The sequence below is a fragment of the Homarus americanus genome, unplaced genomic scaffold (assembly GCF_018991925.1).
Source record: "Homarus americanus isolate GMGI-L3 unplaced genomic scaffold, GMGI_Hamer_2.0 scaffold53233, whole genome shotgun sequence".
Classification (NCBI taxonomy): domain Eukaryota; kingdom Metazoa; phylum Arthropoda; class Malacostraca; order Decapoda; family Nephropidae; genus Homarus; species Homarus americanus.
Window position 1 is genome coordinate 5,032,415 of NW_024751660.1, and position 27,445 is coordinate 5,059,859.

At 37.0% G+C, this 27,445-nt stretch overlaps 1 protein-coding gene across 1 annotated transcript; it reads right to left on the reverse strand.

Annotated features, from left to right (window-relative positions):
• Positions 1-9,584: 9,584 nt before the first annotated feature.
• LOC121854695 (neutral alpha-glucosidase AB-like) lies at positions 9,585-27,136 on the reverse strand. Its single transcript, XM_042349410.1, has 17 exons — positions 27,101-27,136; positions 24,463-24,549; positions 23,582-23,818; positions 23,236-23,409; positions 22,541-22,753; positions 21,651-21,813; positions 20,842-21,033; positions 20,081-20,220; positions 19,542-19,729; positions 18,363-18,457; positions 15,599-15,745; positions 13,976-14,233; positions 13,279-13,447; positions 12,321-12,547; positions 10,578-10,748; positions 10,169-10,325; positions 9,585-10,012 (listed from the first exon to the last, which is right to left on the reverse strand). Exons 1-17 carry the CDS (start codon positions 27,115-27,117, stop codon positions 9,891-9,893), a joined length of 2,757 nt encoding a protein of 918 aa, XP_042205344.1. The 5' UTR covers positions 27,118-27,136; the 3' UTR covers positions 9,585-9,890.
• Between the last annotated feature and the right edge of the window lie 309 nt (positions 27,137-27,445).

Consider the following 27,445-nt stretch of genomic DNA (forward strand, 5'->3'; position numbering starts at 1 on the left):
ATGAATTCTTAGAGATGTCACCATCGTTGGTGAGTTCTGAGGTAACTCGAGAGGCCGACACGGGACCGGCAGGGTCGTCCACAAGTGTTGCACGTGTGGAGGGCTACATCTTTTACTCTTTACCACTGATCGGCTCGTTAGCCGCTTCAGCGATCGGTCACTCACCGTTGGCAAGTACTGGGCATGCACCGGCTCCTGGATGTATCTGAACCTGCTCCAGTGCTTGTCAAGTCTGATTTTGAGCTCACACTCGGTGTCGTCACAACACACACTGGCAGATTGTTCCAAGAGCTCACAACTCCACTCCGAAAAAGTTTGCCCTCACACTTTTCTACACTTGCAACTTCTTCAACCTTGAGCTGTGACCCCTTGTGGGGCGAGCGTCCGCCAGCTCCAGATAAGGACACTCAACTGAGTAGTGCCCTTTGAGATGTTTATACACCCTTGCCCGTCTGTAGTATAAGCTAGGCAATTGCAGGCGCTCTAATCTCTCAGGGTAGCTGAGGTGCCGAAATGCAGGCACCAGTCTGGTGGCCCTCCTTTGGACATTTTCAATCAACTGACAGTCCCTCGCATATCTCGGGGACTAGACGGGGTGACAGAACTCCAGATGGGGAAGCACCTCACTCTTGAAGATCGTTACAAGGGACGGAACATCTAGATAATCTGAACGACCTTCTTATAAGACCTAATAATTTAGTTGCCAGATTCACTTTCTTCTTGTAATGGCCCGAGAACTTCAGCTCCTTGTCAACATACACACCCAGGTCCTTTTCACGTTGTCTCAATTAGTGCAGTTTCTTCGTCCCATTGGGACACATGATACGCCTCCTTACCGTTGGTATGTCCCAGGTGCAGCCTCCTACACTTCGTGACATTGAATCTTAGCAGCCATTTCTTCAGCCATTCTTGAAGCTCCGAGATCCTTCTGCATCTAGTGCAGGAAGGATGGCGACAGCATCTTTTCGGCGTTGGTGCTTGTCTGCCTCGGTATGCAATCAGGCTAACTCAAAATTATTGACACTTTTTCGTGTGGTGCTCCTCCAAGCGTTACGGTGTGGAGTAATCGTCTCCCAGGTGAGGGGTTGATTCGGCACTTTTTCAGATTTGTCTTAAGACTAACCTTTCTACCTTTTCTAGGTGCCCCCAGCGTTACATTTACTATTCGTTAGGCGACTGTAAAGTAGCTGCTTTGGCAGTCTACTGTCATCCATGCAGGTAACATGGCTAGTCCAACATAGTTGATCATGGATAATGGTAGCCTCGATGCTCCTACAGTTGGCATTTGTTCTATTGTCTTCCAAGCGAACTCGGAGGATGGAACGAAGACTACGTTGGTGAAAGTTTTCAAGCACCTTGAGATTCCTCCTGCATGTGACCCATGTCTCGCTGCCATATAGCAGGGTTGGGAGGACCACTGCTCAATATACATGCAACTTTGTGGATAATCTCAGCTCCCCACAGCTGAAGACACGGGTACGGAGTCTGCCAAAGGCTTGAGATGCACATCTGATCCGATGTTGAATCTCTTCATCGATGTTTGTGCTGGTGGACAGATACGAGACGAGATATTGAAAGTGGGTAACTTAATAGAGGGTAGTACTGTTAAGCTGGATAGATGGTGGAAGTGTGGCTGAACCAGGGCCAGGTTGAAAGAGAATTTGAGTTTGTGTAGCTGTTCAGGATCTCCTGTAAGTCACATTCAACTCCCATCTACTATACAGGGTATTGGTAATTTCTTCAGCAGTTGGCAGTGCTGGTTGAAGCCGTGTTGGGAGTTTTCTGATAAGTGCAAGCAATTGTACCCTTTATTTAAGCCTGCATTTAGAGACATGTTCCCCTGCCTCTCTATCATCATTTGTGGTACAGTACTTATATATTAATTGTTTCAACTCAGTTTCGCCAAGTTGCAGCCGATTCAGTTCAAGCAATGAAGGGGGTAAATCGGAGGAGGTTCACTTAACACGTGCCAAAATTCCTTTATATCTTGTAGGCTCTGAGTACTGACCCATAACAGATATTGGTTAAAATAATAATGTACATTGTAAAACTCATCGAGGAAGTAGTCGAGTCTGTGAATAAGATGTTGAATTGAATCGTTTATGAGGATAATCATAGCAATTATGAATGATTGAAGGCAAGTGAAGAGATTTTTTTTGCACTATTCTAACTGTCCAACAGCATAATGGGTTACGGCTTTCAAGAGTGAAAACAAATACTTATGTCTGGGGTGCTGAAAATAACTTGACTTGGAATGTACACCAGACCTCAAATGTTTGCTCCCTCCCAAATTGAGGCAGTAACAACCCAAAATGAGATAAAACAGTAGAACTGCACTCAGGGTAAGTCATTCCCATAACTCCGTCTCACCATGGGAGTGATATTTTGTCCGGGACTGTATGCACCAGTGATAAATAAACATCACAAAATGGGCTGCCATTGTTAACTTGGTCACCATATCGAGTGATAAGTTGAAAGTCCAGAGCTTGTTCCAAGTCTTCCTCGTCTAATTCAAAAGACTGGTACTTTTCTGGTTTCCTTAGTTTCAACGAGCACAGTACTGTACTCAACCACTGAATGAACGTCTTTCTTGGCATCTATCCTCCATGTTGACTCTGCAAGCTTGAATTTGTCATTTCATTGGTGTAACAAGAGAGCTTGAATGAATTATTTGGGCTTATGCTTTTCATCTTTTCTGTATGGTAAAGTGAGAGATCTGCTGTATATTTCATGTTTTGTTTGAAAATTTTGTCCTACTGCCTTCAGTTTACATAGATTTTCAATGTGTCTAATGGAAGTTATAAAAATGCTGCACAGAGTTGAGCTTTTTTTTCCAATGGTGCAACGTCTGTAGATGTGGTCTTCGTAATCCAGTTGATGGAACAAAAGAAATTTGTAAAGTGATCCCTTCTTGCTCCTGTATGATATTGATCGAGGAATTTGATAGCCATGTTTTATCACCGATGCTCCTGCTTGTTGCAGTTCTTCCCGAGACAATGACACAAAGTTCCTCCTGCTTATCCATATATGCCATAGATGTCAATTTGCTTCTTGTGCTGTGGACAATTGTGTGCGTCACGGTGCACGTTCAAAGATTAATCAAGAAAATTTGCCAGTTGAAGTACAATAAACAATGCACATGAACACCAGTAGATCAAGGGATATAAAAACTGTACATATAAAATCTCTTTATTTCTCTATACATTGTGCACTCTCACATACATCTGGAATGTGTGGCAGACACAAACAAACAAGTTTAACAATTATTTGATACTTTCTCCAACACAGCTACACCTCTATCTAAAGAGTACGCAAATGTGGTAGGACAAAGGATTTTCAGATTGACCACTATAAAATAAGTACAACAAAAGAATTCCATTTATTCCCATGCATTGTTTAAGGTTTACTCAATATGAACTCCTGAAGTATTGAACTCCTTATATGACAATGACTATAATAACCCTTACAACAATCTGAACCATAACCCTGATTATATTATGACTACCCATCTTTAGCTGCTTTTATTCTTGCTTAAGGTCTGAACACAGGAACAACATAAAACATTATTCCTCCTCTCAAATAGTTAAAGTAAAAAAAAAAAATGACTGGCTATTTAAGTTGACGTCTCTAATGGTTATTACTTGTACATTAATCCTTGTACACTACAAATGTATCTAGAACTTTAAAATCTTCATCAAGGCTTTAAACAAATACCGATAGAATAAGGATTTCTTTAAGACGCATCTTTGGTGAACATGGATGAACTTAAACGGCTACTTAGGAGATTTGATTATACTCCGAGGGGAATAAGTTTTTGTATAAAAACATTGAATTTATATCTACTTTATGAAAAAATCCTTAATATTCATTTAGCAGTAAACTATTAAATTATCAAACCTCAAGAACAACTGTATAAATATCTATCTTAACATGCATACCAAATGGAATTTTTCACGCCTTATTTTTTTTTCAATTTGAAGACATGCAAGGAATAAGAAAGTTTCTATAAAAAAGGAGTACAGGAGTGAACAGCTGCTCAACATGGTAAGATGAGCATAATGTCAAAATGAATAAGTTAAGCAATACCTTTTTTTTCACAGGTATGCCATATATTTTAGTTCACAGTTTATGGATGTATAAGACAAGGTTACCAAGCTCAAGCAGGTAACCTTCACAAATCAACAGCTAACTGCTCAAGTGTGTTCAAGAGAGCTAAGAGATTTTGCATGGACAACAGGACAACACAAGACACCTATCATACTTGAGGTTGTATAAGAATTCCAAGAGTGTACACAAACTGCTCCATCCACCATCATTAAAATTCCAAGATCCAGGTAATGCTTTTATCACATCTTAGTTTACACAAGGGTGGTATAGGCTTTCCTCCTTAATACAGGTATATCAACACCAAACTATACTGGTAAACTCTTATAAATAATAAGGGAAACCAAAACAACTTCATAACCGGTCATCATCAGTGCTTCAACTTTTTCCAAACATTTAAGACACTCATATGAACAAAAATGGTCAATAGCCCCTCAACATTTCATTCAGAAACTTTAATAATTCACTCAAATACATATGCAAACCCAGCCATGTAAAAACATGACAATTCAGTGTGCTAGCAATTCTAATGGACTGGAGTTTTTTATTTTCTTTTAGACACATTAAATAGTAAGATTATTTGCACCATTATTAGAAACTAGTAAACAAAATCTATGACTATGAACTACTGTATATACTTAAAGTTTAAATCAATCTGAAAAAATCAGTGAAATGTATAAGTGAACTTACACAAATTTTCCAAGTAACAAGTAGCTAATCACAGTGTAAAAGTTACAAATTGTTGTCATATGAAGACCCGTCAGTAACAGAAAAACTTCTGACCCACCCTTCAGCCTGGGAGGGTATGTGGCGTCTATGATCAAACAACAGGAATACAAGAAACGGCACAGAGTACACCTGACCTTTGGCCATCAAAATCAAAAAGTTTTGTGTCCCTAAGGACAATTTGAACAGTTTGAGGAGTATGTGTAGAACTTATATTATCAAGAAGAGAATAAATAGTTTTACAAATTATATGCTCCAAACACCAGGAGTATAAAACTTCAAGACAAGCATAAAAGTGCTCTAATTCCTCAGTACAGGTACTGTAATCAAATTAGGAGTCTTTTCTCCCGAGTGAATTCATTCATTTCAAAAAAAAAATTGCAATTTTGTTATGTTCTCAGTGAGCAAATCGAGATCAACAAACCCAACACATGACTGCAAATATACTCCCTAATACTTAGTACAGGTTGACAATCCCTTATCCGAAATCCTTGGGACCAGAAGCATTTCGGATTTCGGAATTGTTCGGTTTTCAAAATGGCGATATATTTTTTTTTTTTTTTTTTAGCCCATCCAGGCACAAGTCACTGACCCACCTTGGGGCCTGGGGGGCGAAAATATTATAATAATAATAATAATAATAATAATAATAATAATAATAATAATAATACAGGTAATAATAATAATTCATAGGTCTAGGTCATGTTACTCACTTTTTATCTTTTTTTCATTCTTGTATTTCTTTCTTATTCTTATTATTATTTTATTAATACAGTATTATTATCATTATTATTTTATTTTGGTGTATTTTTTAATTAAAATTTTTATTTACTATGAATAATTACAGGTATTATTATTATAATTTATTATTATTATTATAATTAGTATTACTATTACATTTTCGCCCCCAGGCCCCGATGTGGGTCAGTGATCTATGCCTGGGTGGGCTAATCCCTGTTTAAAAAAAAAAAAAAAAAAAAATTCCTCCACAAAAAACTTTCGTTTTCGGAATTTCGGAGAAAGGGTTGTCAACCTGTACACATACAGACTTATCATCAACTTTCAACTTTTGTTTTCAATTAGGGAGGGACAAAATAAGGAGTGGATGCACCAGTGACAGATCTACAAAGGTCTACCACCAAATGACACTCCTCACATACAACAATGTTACAATGCAGTTTGAAGGGATAACTCTAGAAATTACCAAGGTAATACTGATGTATGAACAGTTTATAAGGTAAAACAGCTATAGCTTCAGCACACATGCAACTACTGTACCTACCAGTGTCATATTCTTCCCTAGTAAACCATCAACCGTTTCAAGTACTTCACGAGTAATCATGAGCACATATGAGCAAAATTCTTCTGACCCAAAGATATTCAACCAAATCTCTGTGAAACACTTGCAATGAAAAATAAGCACTAAACTTTACAGCAGAACTTAAGATTAAAATTATTACCCCAAAATAGACACACTAACCCCCAGAATGTGTGTGTATTATATATGTATTAACCAATTAACCTAATAACAGCAAGGCTCCACTCTCCTGAAGCTGCCACATGGTCATCACATATAGCATAGTAGTTAAAAATGGACCAAATTTTCTTTAAAAGTCTACGGATACCTTCACCCTACCAGTACCCAATCAAAAGTTCCTTTAAATCCCATACCAGTAACTAACACAGGAAAGCAATTTGATTTCCCCTTGCATTATAGTGGTCTGTCATTTTCACCTACCAAACTGTATGCCTGTCTGTGTGATGTTCTCAACCTCTAATTTCCGTATTCCTCCAGTTTGAAAAAATATAAATCATTATAATTTCATGAGTTAGGTAGAAGCAAACTAATGAGAAATGTACAGTAAGAGATACAAATGAGTTTTAATTAATTTAATAGAGTATAAGTGGAAGACTATGTATGCTGCATGCGTTTCATACCAGCAGGCTCTCCACATGAACCAAATATCTAAATTATCTTATTTTCACGATTTAGGTAAAAGCTTAGTGAAGAGAACGGTACAGTAAAAAAAAATACAATTAATGATACTTTTATATAATTAAGCGAGTATAAGTGTAATACTGTACACAGACATCCCTCGATATATGAAAATTCACTGTTACCAATTGCCAGATTCAAGGGAAAACTTCCAAATTATGTTGCAAAATCTCATATATTTACTTTTAAACAACTGTATATTGAAATATTTGTATTTCCTGGATAACCTTCAGTATTCCACAAAACAAAATATTGTAATACTGTATATTATATAAAGACATGTTAAAATTAGCTACTGTACTAAACGTAAGACATTATAAGTGTTACCAGTATACAGTAGTCATCTTGGCTCAAAGGACTGGTATAGGAATCGGTAACCAGAAACTGACCCCGATATCTAGGCTGTGGCAACACCAACATTTACATTCTTCCCAGTGTTACCCAATGTCAGAGGGCATATAATGCTACGTACATACTGTTCACATATACTACTGGACCTGTATTGTACAACATATTAAATAAGTACTTCTTCTGTAGAATTCAATACATGGCTAAGCCCATACCAAGATTACATTCAGCAAAAGCAAAATGTATGTTCTATATTATATACAGGGACATCTGCTGGTGCATTATTGCAGAATGAATAATGTGTGGTTAGGCCTCACATTTATACTGTAGAACATTACATACTGTGCTACAATACCAATACAGTAGACAGTAATTCATAGGTTAAACCACAAAATCTTGTAAATATTCATTTTAATTTTCAGGAAATAATCTTATGTACCCATTTCATTATTAATTTATAATATTTTGTTTCCTATTAACTATGTACTTAAAAACGTTTTAAATGTGGAAATATATCTTTATTATATAATGGAGGTCAATCGGAAAATTGTGTTCGATATATGAATGTTTTTCGGGAACAATCCTTTCATAAATTGAGGGGTGTCTGTAGAAGTTTTGTGCTGGCAGGCTTGCCACACACCTGTTCATGTAAGGTATATATGGATCACAACAACAATGGTTCTTGTTTAATTTGATACAAATATTGCACAAATCAAATTCTGTGTGGCAGTTAAATCAATTAAGTTTTTTTAACTTTAATATAAAGATAATTATGCATGTAATAAGGCTTAAAACATACATTTCTATATAATTTAACCCTTTAATGGTTGCCAACATCATAATTTTGAAGATTCAACCTTTTCTTTTGCAAAAAGAGGTGGTAGTTAAGCAATTAACCCATTGTTTAAGGGTTAAAATCAAACAAACAAATTGAGTTTTGTGTCTATTTCATGATATTCTTTGATTTTTGAGTAAGTGAACACCTATTAACCAACAAAGTACTTGAGACTTTACCATCATAGGCAATATAGTGCATTTTTTATCCACAAATTAATGCTGTGGTAACAGAAGTTTAATCCAATAGCATTAAAAGCTAAATTAAAGTTCTATGAAGTTCAGGATTCTGTAAAAATCTTAGAATATTTAAACAGGAAAACGAAACAACTTACAATGTGGTTTGGAGATTTCAAAGAAGTGTAACCACATAACAGATCAGCTCACCAACTAATAACACATCAGGCAATATGCACTCATCACTGTTCTATGGCCATTTTCCACATTTGCATGGGTTAGCTCTATCAATGGTATAACATCACACCAAATACTAGAATGAGTTAAAATCCCACACAATACTAACCTTCTCCCATAGGGAGTTTTCATAACTGCACACCAGTATATGATAAAAGGAGATCAAGAAAAAATAAGACTCAAAAGATATAACACTAAGGAGCAAAATTCAAAGCAACTTATTTCTTTCGCTATAAGTGAGATGAATAGAACACCTCAGGGCTATAAATATCCCGTGTGCCCTCCCACCACAAGTTGTGTTGTGTACCCCCACATGAGAAGCACCAGCCTTCCTTATAATATCTTCCATAACAAAATTGTATTGTGCACTTTAGGAAAAATTACAATAATATTGTAAGTAAATCGTAACAAAGAATAATAGCTTCATTTCCTCTACCTTTCCTGTGTACATACAGTACAGTATTCAAGACACATACTGTATAGCAATGTTTATAATATATCAATATACTGTCATTTTATGTTCATACAAAATACAGTATACTGTACAGTCTCCTCGACTTACGTCGGGGATTCCGTCCCGACGACCGGGTCGTAAGTCAATTTGGTCGTAAGTCGAAAAGGCGAAAATAATACATTGAAATTCTAAAATGAAATACAGTACAGTAAAAGTAATTAATAATGAAACTTAATAAAGTGTTGCTGTGCACTTACCTTGAATGTAGTCAGCTGAATGCACACGGGGCCTCAAAAAAAATTTAATTAAGCAACGAGACTACATTAATTGGATGAAGCAGAGGAGACAGGGCTGGGTGGGTCATCAAGTTTGCTTTCTTCAGACAGGTTAACATACTTGCTTGTTGAAGATATTAGATCATCTTTAGGGAGTGAAGAGGCAGCAGTGGTGGGGCGTGAGGAGACAGCAGTGGGGGACTTAAAAAATATTGTACTGTCACATTACGACCAAACGTCGGGACTCGAAAATACGTAACGAGAAAAATATTTTATAAGACCATGGCCGTCGTATGTCCAGGTTGTCATAAGTCGAATGTCGTAAATCGAGCAGAAACTGTATATATATATGAATAAACAAACAATTCATACTTGCACACATATAAACCAGCTATATTAAAGAAGGTACATTGGTGTCAATAACACGATTCCATACTGTTATAAAATGCATCTTTTTAATGTGTAAAAAATTTTCAAATACAACTAACATTCATCTAATGTAGAAATGGGAACTTACCTTGTGACAATACACAACCACTTTCAACAACTCTACTGTAAATATGTTTACTGAAGAATAAATAGAATTTTTAACTCTTATACATTAGCATTCAAAACTCTAGATCCCACATACAGTACCTGTACTTACAAAATAATAAAACTTCTTCACAAGAAGTTTAGTGGCATAATCCCTCCATAAACAACACTACAAATGTTAAAACTGTCTAATGAAAGCTCTGGCTCACTGGATCGTGATGGTGAACTCCTCGCGCATGCTAACTCCTGGTTTCCGTATGGTTAAATGACTAGCATGGGCACCGCCACCACTTTCAAAGAAGCTCTCCAAGTCACGGCTACCTAGGGCTGCAAGACAAAATTACAGTATGTATTTTAAAACAGTCACACAAAAGAGCTCAACAAACTCATTAAATTAGGAACTTTAAACACTGCACTACAGTTACACTAGAGCCTTTTATGTAATTGAGCAAATATTCAATTAAAAAAACCTTAACAACTTACATGCACTTTGTATAGTAACTTTAGCTGGGCGTTTCTCAAGTCCAACAATGATGACTCGTTCCAGCCACGATCCCGTCTTGTAATTGCCAATTGGATCAATTTTCTTCGAGGTTAATATTCCACCTTCAAATGCAAGAGCTAAATAGAGGAATTTTCCCTGTGGAAAAAAATATATATAAATGAGCTATGATATTGTGTACAATAGCAGAAAGAACAACTAATCACTGCATAACATTTTCAGGTAATTTGACAGTAAACATGTTATTTAAATGTCTGTTATAACAATGTTCAAAACATCCCCTTCCAATCTTGAACTTAAGGTAATAAGAAAGTTCCACAACAACCTAACTCCTTAGTTTCAGCCTTAACATTTGAGGGTTAAATACATGCAAACGTTTCTCATCCTCACCTGTCTGTAATCAAAGGTGTGTTCATCATCAATGTATAGAGTTCCCTGAGACTTTCCAAAGGAGTCCAAGGCTACCGACAGTGTGTATGGATCATCTCGCATGAGGGAAGAGGCCCGACGAACTCTATCTTTGCGGGGAATTATGGTTCCACCTCTCTGGTAAACTGGGATCTGCCAAATAAAATAGTGTATAAAACGAGGATTATAAAGTTCACCACAACTGGCAATATATTTAACCTATACTCCTCTTAATTTGAATGAGATTCTGTACACACTCTCCAAAAAGTATCTTTACAATTTTATGAAAGAATATGACTTAACGGATGAAGGAAAAGGCTCAACCACAACACAAACATATGGAGTTGCAAAAGATGCCGGATGCCTTAGACCAGGTATTGCCGACCATCATATGAGATTTTTTATCGCCTATCAACCAAATAAATAAGGTTATTTTCATTCTGTTATATGGGGATAGCCAGTGTGTGTCAAGTATGAAAATATATATATAAAAGAAAGATAGACTGCAAATAGTGATGAATATACGTCAATGCAGTACTGTACGTATATTCTGGCTATTTTACAGCAGTTGATGACTATTACTGAACTACAGTACCACTGTATTTGGCTTCCCATGAATGTGGAAGAACAAATATTTTTAGTACTGTAACTAATTACCGGCATTTATTTTTGTTATTTACTAATGGTATGTGATTGTACTTATTTTATCTCCCTTTACAGAGCCAGGAGTGTAAAACAGAAGATGATTGCAAGTTGTGTCACTTCCTTGCAAGTGAATATATCCAAGTTTGATGCTCATTGAAATAAATGTGTTTGTATTGTCTGTTTGGTTTGGCTTCACCCAAAATTATTCCAGGTGAGATACAGTACCACTATTAGACCTCAAAACCTGTTTATAATTTACATAAAAAAAAATTACAGAGATGAATAACAGAATTAATTTTTTCAATATTTTTTTATAAAAAATGCGAATTTCCACTAACTACCCACATTTCACAGGAATGACACTTGTTGGGAATAATTATATCAGACGACACGGTGAAATGGTCAAGTACAGCAAACTAAGCAACTCATTAAAAGCAAACAATAATTAAAATATAGATCATAAAGCAGTAAACTTTCATTTCAATAGGATAAAATGTGTCAAAAATCTTTTAAGACACCTTTATATCACTTAAAAATTCACTTTAGGTGAATAAAACACATTTGGGTTGAGCCAGACATCAGGGTACAGTATCATACTTCTCACAAGCCACCCTGTTGATAAATAACTTTACATAAGCATGGTTACTTAGTTTTCATTGCTGCCTTTCTTATTTTGTGGCTCAGGCAAGTGCTTAATTTGACTTAAAAATAGAAAAAGTATTAAAAATGAATAATAGTTCGTAGAATATAGTAGATAAAGTGCTTCCCTCCTGTCCCAGCTGTGGATGGATACCTAACCTTAAAGTTGGGAGGATAAGTGAATTACTGGCCACATTGCCTTATGAACAGAAAGCTCAGTACTGTACCTAGTGCACTGTACCCATACAACCTACCCCAAACAGTCTGTTAGTGTCATGCCTATCAAAATAGGTAACCCCCTATAACCTCACCCAGCAAAAGTTTAATAAAGTTCAATAAAAAAATTAATAAAATCACTAATGAAGAAAAAGACAATTAAATGTACTTATTACTAAACATGAACATTATAATCAAACACAGTACAGTACACCAATAACTTACCTTATCTCTTGGTGCAGAAACAGTGACGCTGCCTGGGCCAGTGTACGTTGTTAAATCTATTACATCATACCAAACTCCTGGTGGAAAATACACAGAGGCTGTGGTTGCTCCCTCCTCCACAACCGGTCGAACAAGAAGTGACGAACCAACCAGATGCTCATAATCAACAGCATACGAGGCTTCATCCTCCGGGAAGTCGACCCAAATGGGCCTCATTGGTGGAGCACCTGATTAAATGCCAGCCATAAGTCACAGAACTTAAGTTTCACATCCCATAATGCATCACTGGAAATAACTTCTAAAAATCTCACATACATACAGTACAACCCAAGAATTCCAAACACCAGAAACATGGGACTTTCAAAAACAAATGGCACTTCTGCGTCTCTTTCACAAATACACAGATTTAGGTGATGACAGTAAAAACATTATCACAAAATTCAAACATTTACAACAACAACAATACTCAATTTATCATCTCGGGAATCTCAGCAGAAAGATCCCGCCCAATGGTAAATATTGTGTATTGTACAGTCACGAACAATAGTCAGGCGATGCTCTCTCCCCAGTGTCAGTCAAGCTGGTCCATGATAATTTCGGCCCAAATTCAGTGGTGACCTTGGCCCATTTTAGTGATTTGGGCCCAATCATTACATGGGCCAAGATCACCAACAATAATTTTCTTGGGTAATAGTTTAGCCTTATAGAAAGTTTCCAATGAAGGTTAGCTTAGGTTAGAAAGGATCACACACATCAGCACTGCCTCTTCCCATGTTCTGTGGCCAACATATTCAAACCCTAAACACAAACCTAAACTTAATTAAAAAGCACTTCCTCAAAACAAACATTCTCCACTAGAAATATAAATTTCAAAGATTGTTAAATTTGGGTATTTGCATACCCATTCAATTTAGGGCACTGGTGAATAGTACAAGTTTTAGTATTCTAAAGAGCTTACCTGTTAACTCATTTTCATAAAAGAGAGTATACCAAAGAGGCAGATACTGGTATCGCTGACGAAGAGTATTTCTAATAATGCGTTGCGTTTCCCCATCAAACATCCACGGTTCACGACGCTTGGTGTCTTGATGAGCATGGGCTCTGAAGAATGGTTGGAATGCTCCTGCCTGAGTAGTAATGCAACAAGACAGACTGGTCAAAACAAAGAAAACCCCTCGCAAAAGTACTGCACAAATGTGAACGATTACACATCTTCTCTACGACTGTCTTTAACCTGTTTATCAATTGGCTAAGTGGAACTACAGCTCAAGAAAATATGTAAATATTGTATATGGGTGTGGTATGAGGCACACTTCCACACTATGATGCACTACTGCACCATGCAGCGGGTTCACACTAGTATGAACCCTTCAACACAACATACATCTACCTTTCATGAAATCTATATTTTCCCTATATTTTCCATATAAGAATATAATTGCCATTTAATACATAAATCTCTAATTTTTTCATACCACTACCAAAATAAAAGCTTAGCTTAAAATTAGTAGCTACAATACAACCAATCATTTATAAAAATAAATCATTCAATCCGAATAATCACAATTATACACCAATAATTCACTCCGAAATTTTTTCAAATTTCTTAATATGTGGTCAAGTCCAGGAACCAAAATTATCTAACACATACATACCTGATACCATCGAGATAGGAGGTGACTATCTGGATTGCCGAAAAATCCACCAACATCTGCACCCACATGTGTAATGCCCGTTACAGAGAGAGAGAGCAGCATAGGCTCTGATATACGTAGATGACCCCAGTCTGCAGTGTTGTCTCCAGTCCATACTGCTGAGGAACGCTGTGTACCAGCATAGTGAGCACGAGTCAGGATGAATGGCCTTATACGACCATCTGACCGACGCAAAAGCCCTTCAAATGTACCTTGATGCTGTTGAAATAAAAATTTACGTAAGCCCTCTGAAGTCAATAACTGGAAAGAATTACACAAACATCAACATCTAATATGATTTGTAAATATCTGCAGCATAGTAGGACAAATACATTATCTCCACATAAAATGCCATTCATTTTTCCTTCTCCCAAGACTTTATTAGCTGTTATTCATTCTCTAACTGCTACAATGTGTTCCATTAAAATGTATACCTTCCCTGACAAGGCAAGGATGTCGATACAGTTTATTCCTGTCATTTTACACAACCAATTATATTATTACCCATGAGCAGCAGGTCCATCCCAAAGAAAAAACTCTCCAATGATGTACATTCACTGCAGCCTCCTCCAAGTCAACCCCTTTCCTCTCTAAGTGCTTCCCTTGCCCAACCCTTCCTGGTCTTCCCTCTCCTCACCTATTTTAAGTAGACCCCCATCTTGACATGGCACCACTTGGAAGAGCTATCGAGAAGGAATTTCCTTTAGTCTACATTTAGCAAGCTTAAGAACTACCAGGGTAAAAATACACCATTCTTGATTAAATACAATGGCTCAATACTAAGTTAGAACAGGCTGCCACGACATTTGCTCGGTGGAAAATAAAAGTGACATGATGTTTGAGCAGCCATGTGTCTGCTGGCTACAATATGAAAGGGAAGGGCTTTTTCTATTTATTCTCCCTAACTGAATATATAAGTGACTCTTCCTTTATATTATATAGTAAAGCTTAGGCAGCTCTAATGATGACATCTTAGGTGATCTGGGGAAATTATCTAAAATTAAATTCATTATTCTTAACAAGGACATGGAGATAGTGTAATTCTCTCTTGAACATCATATACTGTACAGTACATTACAGCACTTCATTTTGCTAAACCAAACCCAAAACAAAAGACCATACTAGCAGTCAAATATTTTAATCTATCTTATAATCACTTATTTCTGCATCTCTCTCATCTCAATTTGTGTCATCTTGTTTGTCTGTCATTATCCGAGAGAACATAATTTCTGAACATAATAGTCATTAATTCACCAATCACGAAAGCAGAAACAAAGGGCTTCACTTGTTTCAATAAAACAAAACCTAAAATTCTTTAGAACGTGTAACACTAGTCTAGGTGTAAACTGATGTTTGAACTGTACAACAATGATTTCTACTGTGAATTCCCAAGATATCATCCAACTTCCAATAAAAAGGCATCAAAGTGACTACTTTACTGTATATACAGTAAATCACTATTTTTTTTTAAACATTTGACACCAAATCACACAAATTACACTCATAATGCACTAACAAAACCCCAAGTACAAATCAGTCCTTTTTTTCTACATGCACAGATTTCTACTTTATTTATCAACTTACAAACAGCATTCCATAGACATTGTGAATCTCCCGGTGTTCAACCCCGAGACCTGGATGAAGGTTGTCTTTCTGCATTGTGACTTCAGGACCGCTGAACACTGAAGGCTCATTCATATCATTCCAGATGAAGGTATCCAAAGTTGAGCCCTGAAATAATAAATAAATGTAAAGGATGAGTTACCTAGAAACACTTCTGAAAGAAATACCTAACACCTCCTGAAATTAAGACTCCTACTAAAAGTCACTTATCATACCACAGTGTGTTGAAATTAAAAGTGGGCCCTCTTGGCCAAAGAACTCATTAAGGTCAGTGCAAATACAGCACATTATATATGGAGCCTTCAGGACACGTGGAGCGTGTTGCTGGCACTTCCATGGTTTGTCTTTTGGGCAATCGATTTCCTTAACCAACAAATTTTTATCAGTATTTTCTCACTTCAATGACTTTCTTTTCCCAATATCCAACCTCTCTCAACACATTTTTATCAGCCTCTCTCCATCTCTCTTCTCCTTGCATCCCCAAAATTTAATCCACTTCCTTGTTCCACATTCAAATTCACATCAGCAGTGATGTAGATCTCTTAGGACCCTTTTTCTGGTTTCTGTCTCCGACATCCTTTGTCTCAGATTTTTGCACGAGACCTTTCGAGACCACAACTATATTAATTAACTTTTAGGTCAGTTGGGAAGGAGTAGTCAATTGGTTAAGTCTGGGTTCAGTTTCTGGGAGTTACTTCTCCTCAGATCACTACTCAGACCGCTATTCCACTACCCAAGTGACTTACTCCATTTTCTTTGGCAATGTGACCCAAGTCAACACAGATATCACTCACCGATTATTACAATACAATAAATTCCATCTAATTTGGACTCGCTTAATCCAGATCCCCTTCCAAACCAGACTGGGGGCCAGTTCATGTAAGTGGGGAAGTTTAGAAAGCAAAGACTTGTGCCACACCCTGTCAAATACTTCGGAGATGTCGAGGGCCATGACGAAAGTTTCCCCATAATCCCTGAGAGAGGATGACCAAAGATGGGTGAAGTAGGAGAGCAGATCACCAGTAGATCTCGCCTGGCGAAAGCCATACTGGTGATCCAACAAAAGAGAAAGGCATTCAAGGTGACATAAAACGAGTTTAAGATAATTTCGAAAATCTTAGAAAGGGATGAAATGAAGGCAATGGGGCAATTGAGGGATTAGAATGGTCACCCTACTTCGGGATGGGCTGAACTAAGGCATGCTTCCAAGAAGAAGAAAAAGTTTGGGTTTTGAGGCACAGGCAAAAGAGGCAAGCAAGCACAGGGGCTAGAACTTCAGCACACTCCCTCAGAACACAAGGGGGTATTCCGTCCAGTCCACGCACCTTACTTACATCCAACCTGGATAACACACCAGCAACCTTACGAGTGGAGATTATAGGAAAATGCATAGGTTCAGTAGGAGTAGAAGGGATAGTTAGAAGTGTCTAAGATGGAATTAGAGGAGAATAAGGTGCCAAAGAGATTGGCTTTATCATGGAGAGAGTTATCAGGTTAGAAGAGAGGAGGAAAAGGAGCAGTACAGAAGTTATTACAGATGTTTTTGGTTAAGGAACAGAATGATTTACTAGAAGAAGAGTTACGGTAGTCAGGTCAGCAGTCTTTCTTTCTATAAAATTCCATTTGGCCCAACGAAGAATAGCCTTACAACGATTCCTACAAGTAATAAAAGAGGAGTGGGTAATAGGAGAAGGCGATGGTTTCATAACTTTATACACCCTATCTCTCTCCCTACATGCAAGAGAACAGGAGTGATCAAACCATGATTGTAAAGCAAAAGTTTTGGTAGAAGATGGGATAAATGCACTCATACCACCCTGTATAACTCCAGCAATGCTGTCATCACATACCGAGGCATCCCGAGTGGAAAAGCAACATTCATCCCAAGGAAAGTCGGTGAAGAATTCTCGCAAAGATTGCCAGTTTGCCCTCCGATATTGCCATAGTTGGCATTTAGAAGGAGGTGGGGGAGGTGGTCGTGCCCAATTTGATTTAGTAGAAATAGATTATCAGAAGACCCGAAGGGGTAAAAATTAAGTATGAATAGTGTGAGGGGTTAGAGGTAAAACAAAGATCATGAATGTTCGTAAGTTGATCTTGTCAATCTGGGACACGTTTAGAGTTTAATTATTTGTTCCAGATCATTAAGTAAGGAAAAAAAAGAGTGCCCCAGCTCCACCTGGGTCATCCCTTGGAGAGCCAAGTCACTCTGTGATGTACATTGAAATCCCTTAGGTAGAGGATCTCGGTGTTGGGGTGTGTGGATAGCAACAACTTGTGGAAAGAAGTGAAGTCAGAGAGTTCCAAATAGTTGGTAAAGTTGGGAGAACAGTATAGGAAACAAAGAAAAATAGTCATAGTTGGTAGTATAAATATCCAATAAAACAAACAAAACAATTACGTAGAGAGTAATGAAGATCAGCTACTAGCCAAATCTTCAAAATTCAAATATTATGCAGTTTGTTTTTTCACCGCCCCTCTCCACTGTGCACTGCAGTGCAGGGTCCTTCGCGTTTAAAACTATAGCTGGTTGACACAACTACTCCAGTCAATAGAAGATGTTGATTAAATCTCTGAGCATCAGTCTCAGACTTAGTGGTTTGGACTACATTACTGCCCATCACTCTCACAGAGATGCTTTCAAAGCCATTATTCAGGTTTTCAAAATTTATTTCCTTCTATTTTCATTTACTAAAGCTAAGAACACCATGGCTCTGTAGCTTACCTTGTAGCGGTCCAACATGTAGGTGTCACTATAATGGCTGCGAGTTTCTGGATTGGTCAGGTCGAGGTATGATGATGATCCTGGCCAACACCATCCTGAAAAAAAAAAAACTATTGAGACCCAAAACTGGTAATGAGGTCTGTCAGCATAGGCCAAGCAAGGACTATTGCTGTGCAAGTCAGTCTATTAGTACGAAATGTCTTTTAACGCCTGCTGCTGTAACTATCACGAGAATTCTGTATTTTACCAAATACTGTATCAGTTCAAAAGCCACTCAAACGGTTGGTTTGCTTTTTGTTAATTAGTTAAGAACTTTTTTGTCCAGTCTTAGTACAGGAGGAAGATGAAGTGTCCAGAGAAAACCTGTGATGCTTGGGAAGATCACACTGGATAATACCCATCTCACATCTGCTCTAGACCAGGACTAGAACCCAGGACACATTAGTGAGAGATACACACACATTACTGCCATACCATCAATACTCAATCTTTAAATTTAATTTTTTTCTCACCTCATCAAGCCTTGTCCTATATAATCTAAGTCTGCTGGAAACACACTATCCTTCTTTCACCTAAAAATTATTAATCTTTACTGCAGAAAATTTGATCAAAAACAATACTTGAAGTATCAACTCATCATTAGAGCCGGTGTTACTTTGGTTCCAAACACCCAAATCTGATGATCAGCATCAAACAGCAACTCTTATAATACAGTCCTGTATATCATGTTATTTGGGTCACACAAAGAGCTCTTATTTTCCACCATGACCTCAGCATTTAACTCAAAAATGACTATAGTAACTAGATCTAAGGACCACACACCAATGACAAAATTATGCCTAAAATCTTTTACAAATCTGCCAACAATCTGAAGAGGTACATCTTCATAATCTTTCCCGACACATATCTTAAGTACGGCACCAATGGTCTTCATGCCCGATATTTTAAAAAATTTCACCAAACATCTGTCGAGAAATCCAACATAAGACTTTTTTCTGTATATTACTCCAGAATCAAAACCATTTAAAACTTACTTATGCTGTATATTAAAGAACCATTGAAGCCACTAATCCCTTTACAAACAAATTATAATGGCCTGCCTTCCTTAGAAATTTCTGAAATATTCATCTTTTTTTTTTATTAACATGACAACTTCTACTTCACTAAATGATGGCTTACCATCAAATTCACTCCCATCCTTTGTGTGTACAAAAAGATCACGGTCATGGTTCTCTTTATAGAAGAAATAGTTGTTGTCACGTTTGATGTGAGGGTCAACGATGGTAACCAGCTTACGACCACGGGCAGTCAAGTTAGCGATCATCTCCAGAGAATGTGGGAACTTGTTGTGATCCCAAGTGAAGTACCTAAGACCAGAAGATTTGTAAGAGGTTACATATGAACTGGAGTTAAAAAAAAATCAAATGTCAAGGCAGCAGCAGAAAGATTATCTTAACAGGCTACAAGTACCTGTACTGTATTATGACCTAAGAATACAAGCTACAGTCATTAACACCACTTGTTATATGCAGAACATATCGTCAGTTTTGGATTCTATTCAAAACAAGCAATTGTAGTAATAAAATCAAACACCTTGAAATTTTTATCAAGTAATTGCCTTACTCAACATAAACTAGGCTTATGCACAACCCTTAGATGGGACAGTTAGACATTCAAGAAAAAGTTAAGCATCCAAGAAGGATTTTGTCAATATTTACCTCTTCCCATCTGTGTGTTCAATATCAAGCCAGAGGACATCCATTGGCAAGTCATGGATGTCAAAGTTCTCGTTCACTTGACGTACGTCCTCTTCATCATTGTAATTCCAGCGACACTGATGATACCCAAGGCTGAACAGCTGATGAAATATATTCACATAATGAACACCTGAACCACCACAGTACAGCAGGCAGATCATTCTGACACCAACCACAAAAATGCCAAAAACTGCAAGCTAAAGTAAAAATTTTTAGGAAATTGAGCCTTTCATTTTTCATATAAGAACGGTCTTCTTTCCTGATGAGGCTCTTTACTTCTAGAAATAGTACCACAGTACTACCATTACTTCTTTTAATTGTGTTACTACCTATACTAAGTAAGAAAACCAATCTGTCCAGTTTGAGTCTACCTACATAACTCAAGATGCACAATCTTTGGGTTTTGTATTCAAAATTTCAATTAATTTTATCTGTACAGTAATGCCCAAAACTTAAAAAAAAATTTAAATCCAAAATATTAAATATTATGGGCAAAATATCTCAAAAGGATATTCATCATAGTTGTAACAAGCATCTAGAAACTCATGAACAGCCTCACTTAAACCCAAGCAAAGACCACTCATGGTTATGAAAAATTTATTTACTATCTTAGAGCAGAATGGTAGAATCAATTGCCTCTTCAATAAAGATTTTTTTTAAATACACAAACTTCCCATCTGCTTCCCCACCCAGTTCCCCCAAAATAATGACGCTCTATTTACCGGAGGAAGGTTGTAGTTCCCAGTGAGAGCTCCATACTGCCTAAACACATCCATGGGACGTGGGCCAATCATGATAAAAAGGTCTATTACACCAGACTCTGAGAACCAGTGAGTTGAGACTTGAGGGGGATCAGAGTCACCACCAGAGAAGAAACCAGTGATGGACGATACAACATTGGTGTCTGGTAGTTTCTGTGGGGACGTGGATAAAACATTAAATCCTGCTGGGCACACACACCGGGTTAGATGAGGTTCAGTAAAAAAAAATACTTGCCTAATAAATTTTTAATGGTCTTAATATTCTATACATTAATTTCAACTGCCTGTAATAATATTCTTTAGTGTTATATTATTCAACATTATATTAAAGACATGGGCTAACATATTCCATCCTCTGATTAACAAATGTGACCCGACCCCAAAATGAGAGCGAGTCCTCCTACCCAGAAGCCAAGTAATGTACAAGTACTACCTGCAAAATTTCCAACAATAACTGACAAGACAATCATGTTATGCAGACACTATCTTGTACAGTACCTATTGATACACATGTAGGTTAAATCCAGTATGTATACACTACCTCTGAACTTCAGTTTAAGAGGTACAAAAAAAATCCTCAATTAACTACTCCTAACAGCCATAAATTGCACCATACAGTACAGGGTATGCTAGCATAAATATTTAATTCATTTAAAATATTAGCCTTCATGAAATATTAGGATAAATCTTCAGCTACCCACAGCAGTTAAAAAGTTTTCAAAAAATTCACAAATTAGCTTAATCAAACTACAAAAGTCATAGCTCTATACCTTTATGTCAACCCAGGTCTCTGCAGTGTTGTGCCAAAAGACAGCAGCACTCTGACGAGGAGTATGAGACAACATTACTGGAACTGATCCATACAATGCCATTGGATTGTCCAGCTCATATTCAAAAACATCCAAGTTGTAAAGACGGTATGGCTCTGTTGACCTGAGAGAAAACGTTTGCATTACCTCATTTAATCCTTTCACTATTGCAGCCAACAACTGTGATATAATAAACAGGGTAACAAACTATAATTTTTTAAACATTAGAATACAAAATAAATCCCTAAAACCAATTGTTATTCTTTTACTCATAAAAACAACCAGAATAAGTTAAGTAGTCCCTTAACCAGTTAGTTGGCAACAGGAACCTTTGATCTCATAAGCCCTATTTCACGACCAGCCACGTTGATGAATCTTTTTAAGAATAATGCCTCTGACCTTTGATTGACCCTAAAAATGCACATGCAAATCTTTAACTGGTAATGATGATGTGAAGTCAAATTCAAAATCAATCCATCCAAAATAAGAGTAGCTAATTACGTTGACAGCATTTTACATCATAATTATTTTTAGCAAGCAACCTTAATCTTTGACCTTGTGGTCCTAATTATGAGGTAATACCAGAAATTCCATTTTATAACCAGCATAAACCATGCAGTACCAACAAGCTTGTGAGTTTGACCCCAGTGTTATAAGGAGTCCTCCTCACGAGTAAATGGGCAGAACTCAAAATACAAGGAGTATCTAGTAAAACTAAATGAAGGGATCTTTCCTGGTCAACCACTACCCTTATAACTTACGGACAGCATATATGGAGTCAAATAATGTACTTGATATCAATTATGTTTCAACAATAAAAACCACAGAACATAAAAGTGTTTATTACTTACGTAGTTTCCTTAAGAGAGAAGGAATCTGCATGCTCAGGGATCCCGTAGACATGCTTGGAGTTAATAAAGGAGATGTCCATGCCCACTGAGGCAGGACCATGAGGCTTGGAGTCTGTGTGACCCTTAAACGTCTCCTCCCAGAGCCCATTGGCATCTTCATCTTCCAGTGGTAATGCATTTCCAGGGTCCTCTCCTTCAGCAGGCTGGTCATTACTATAAGCAATAAAATATTTTCATGTTTACTGCTTACAAAGGATCTTCATTACTAAAGCAAGTAGGTTCAGAGAATCGAGAGCAAACATCCATTTCTCCCTTCATTCACTCGCACAGCTGTAACTTATCACAACAATAAGAATTTCACAAAAAAATAAATACAAATATACACAAAACTTTTCATAAATATTAGCCGGTCTTACACAAGTACTGTACTGTATATAGGCACCTGCATTTCTGCTAGGGTTGGACAAATAGAAAATGATTCATGCCATGGTTTAAGCCTCAACTTATGCATGGGAATTAAGAGAAAACATGACTTGGCATCCCTCAGTCTGTAGCAAATTATTATTCACTTCCAGTATCCTCTTTCCTCATAAAAGCTACTGAACTTTTTACTACAGCAGAAAAAAATTGTCTAAAAAAGTTATTTTAAACCCCCCCAGAATATTTCAATATAGTTCTGAATGCACCAAACTCACCTCTCTGGTTTGTTACGGTAGTGTTCAAATTTCAGGAGGCCACGAGCATTGGTGCTGACTACAAGCTCCTTTCCATTATATACATCAATCTTTAGTGGCTTGGCTTTCACCACTGCACGATTTGTCCCAAACTTTACTGTCAAGCCATCTGACGAGCGATCAACCACTTCAAACCTGCAACGAGAATAAAGTTCTTCATCTGATTTTTATCCAGAATGGAAGGGAAGGACTAAATAAGAGTGTGATGTAATTTTATACTATTATCAAAGATACAAATGACCCCACCATCCACCATTAATATTAAGACTTTCACATAACCTAAAGGTTAAAGGGAAACCACACTTACGTCTCAGACTGGCCATCACCAGTTAAAGCATATGGGTCTTCAAAACGCTGCTTGATTGGATTCTTCTCATTGATCTTGATGCGAAGAGTCGAGTCTTTAAGCGGGTATATTTCAAGAATGAAAAATACTCTATTTTTCTCATTCAGCACATCTGCAAACACTCCCTCATCCGTTACACTAACAGTGTCAGTTAAGAGGAGATAGGGACTCTCTCCGGGTTTTATGGCACGGTGACGCCTGTAAAAAACAGAATAAGTAACTGTACATATAAAAAAATACTTAATACACTTAAAGGTTTCCATATTATCTAACTAGTAAGAGCAGGGCATAACATCTCTCTACACAGTTGATTTTACAAATTCTCCTCAATATACAGCACTAGAACTAATGTAATCTCAACCATCTGGCCACAGGTCTTTACATTGAAAAGTTGCATAAAAATATGTGAGAATTGTAAACTCTTGGAACAATCTGCCAGTGTTGTGACAGCACCGAGTGCGAGCTCTTTCAAAACCAGACTTGACCAACACTGACGCAGGTACAGATACATTCAGGAGTCGGTCCATGCCCATCACTTGCCAACAGTGTGTAACCGAGAAGTGACCAACTGCTCAATCAGCTAACAAACTAATCAGTGGCAAAGAGGATATAAGAGTACTGTACAGTACATGATTTATACAGTAACCACTGCACTTCTGAAAGGAAATTTCACATTTTTCAAAGAATACCTAATTATTCTTTGTTATTTAAAATTTAAAATAAATTAAATAAATAAGTAAATAAATGAAGATAAAAGGCAGACCTTACCTGAAACTGTAACCAAAATATGTGTATACAGCACAGTTCTGCCAGAGAACTCTTAATTTCATCTTTATACTAACCTGCAAAAACTGCTTTGTTGACATGTTTTGAAGTTATTTCTATCCACTGCACAGACCAGCGTTAACAATACTGCCGCAGCAACCAACCTGAAAAGGGAAATACTTTCAGTAATAATTATATTTAACCAATTCATCCTACAGCACAAATACAGCAATACAAATGGTTTTATAGACAAAATCTAACCTAACCAAATATATTAATACCAAAGCACACACTGTACTGTACAATGTGGCGACCTGTGGTGTAATGGTCAGCATGCTCGCCTCGCAAGCCAGTGGACTCGGGTTCGATCCCCGGGCAGGGGGAAACTATGGGCCAGTTTTTTTATGCTATTTGCCTTTGTCTACCCAGCAGTAATTGGGGACCTGGATGTTAATCGATTTCCAGATCGTGTTCTTGGGTAATGGTTAGCCAGTGCAGTTGGCGAGTTGTCCAGTCTTCATGAAATATTTATTGACACTGGGTTGTGCAACTCGTTAATTTTGGGTGCAGTTGTTGTGCTGGCGACAGCTTCTACACCTTAAACAAATTCACACCTAGGTGGCCCTAGGACCGGCTATCCTCGAACACGCGGGGCAACCATTGCTGTACAGTATCTAGTTTAGCCACAATCTCATAGTTAGCATGGCAGCAATTTACTCACTGCAGCTCTGTGAATGGTTACTTTGGTTCATTTTATGAATGATAAATTATAGAATGCATCCATATCTGGCACTTCAGGAAAGTTACAGTTGCCAGCAGTTACTGAAATGCGTCGTCGATACTGTACTGTACTGGGTAATTTATCATTCATAAAATGAACCACAAAATCTAACCAAAAATACATTTTACTTTAGTCTTCTACAACAACAAAATTATTTTTGAAGTTTGAACAAGAAACAAACATGGCAGACACTGTAAAGCCTCCCACACATAAATAGTGTTGTAATTATGTAAGATTCTTTGTGCACCTTTTTACCAGGTGATAATACCTGTTTATCCTACAGTTGGTAGTCAGGTAGCGCCCCTAATATGGACCATTACCCAATTATCGTAGAACAGTACTATGGTAGTTTTACTACCACCGGAAGGAATTGTTTGATTTTTTTTCACTTTCTCCACAGATGTTCATTATAGTAAGTATTTTTGATGAGGCAATATTTACTAGAACCTGACCTAACCAACCAAAGAAACCTACCTAATCTTACTTCCTAAGCAACGGGTCCCCCGACCCCCTGCCATATTAAACAGAAATTACTGTACCTATTTTGATATCTGGCACCAATGAAAGCAACTTTTTTGAAGCATCATGGTATAATTTTTCATTTTAAGTAGACCTGAGAGTATGCCCGGACCGAGCGAGTCGGTTGTAAAAAAACAGACAACACAGGGTAACTCGGTAGAATTTTTTGGAGGAATATTTACGGCAAACACTGCAATTATTTTCTTCACGTACAAAGCACGTAGAAACATCATTTTAGTTATAAGATCAGTTCCCACAATTTCCTTCATACTTCATGTCCTGCCCACTACAGTGATTTACGACTGTAAATCATAAATCACCTCTTAAAATACTAACTATAGTGATAGGAACATTGGTGAAAAAAGTAACAAAATTGAACAACTCCTTCTAGTGGTAATGCTGTTCTTGGACATTCCCTTTTTCTTTTTAAATATTACCTTAAGTAATTGATGATGCTTTATTTAAATGGAATCTCAGCTTCATTATGGATTCTATGTACTGAAGTTTTATTTCGGTACAGAAGAAACAATATTCCCGAGGCTGCAGAGTATAAAATGTGCAGTACGTATTCTGTAATTTGTTAAACGAATTTTATACCATTTTCTTCAATTCTGATTCATACATTAAAGTGACCTGCTTAAAGACAACATGTTTACACTGTACAGTATATTGTGGTGTTCATTTTGTCCAATACTTTAGAATCTGTACCCTGTACTATCAAGTATTTCTTAGTGATCAAGTATTTTTGTATTTTTAGGTAAGATTAGGGTAGACTAAAGATATCCTTGGAGACTGCATGCAACAGGAGAGGTAATGAATTATATATGGGAATTTATCAGATAAACATTAGAAGGCTAAAAGTTCCCTCACTATATATACATTAAATTATATTCTCGAGCAAATACCAAAGACGAACAACCCCATTACAAAAGGTGCAAGCCTAAACACCAACAATTACTTTGAATGTACTTGTTAACTGATCTGACACCTGGGCTTACAAAAAAAATTACAATCTAGTTAGAAAACATTATATATACCTAGGCTTCTGTATCTTTTAATACTTAGGCAAAATAATACAAATCATCGAACTGTGAAATTAGTAGGAACTAAGGTGTGCTTCTGATGCCTTACTAGAACTTAATTGACTGTCCCTATACTTATAAGTAGTAATAACCCAATAAAAGAAGTATCCATCATAAAGACGACCTGGGTACACATTGTTAAGACCAATAACAACACCAGTTTGTCCCTGAAGCCGGTCATAAACACTCACCATTCATCACTACGGACACACTCTCTTCTCTCATCACCAGAGGAGGAAGAACACAACTGATTTATTTAGGAGAGAGATAAATGTAAGGTTAAATTAATAAGAAACAAGAGATATAAGGTGAGAGGATGAGTCTGACACCTACCTCGGGAGCGTGGCCATGTTGTTGTTATTTGGAGGACGCTGATTGGTCGAGAGGTTAGCTAAGACGCTGATTGGTCGAGAGGTAAACTACTGTCAACCGAGAACCTTTAATGACTTACCACTATTTTATCATTATTATATTTACCTATTAAATTTAGGCCATAATTCATTTATAGATAACCTATTTATATTCATATTGTTAATAATATATATTTAATTTTATTTTTATGATGGTGGTTATGGTTATTATCCTTTATCATTATTATATATGTGTGGTAAATTCTTTTAAAGTTGTAAAATGAAGAAACGATTAACAGTAAATTATGACGTATTCTTCATTTATTAC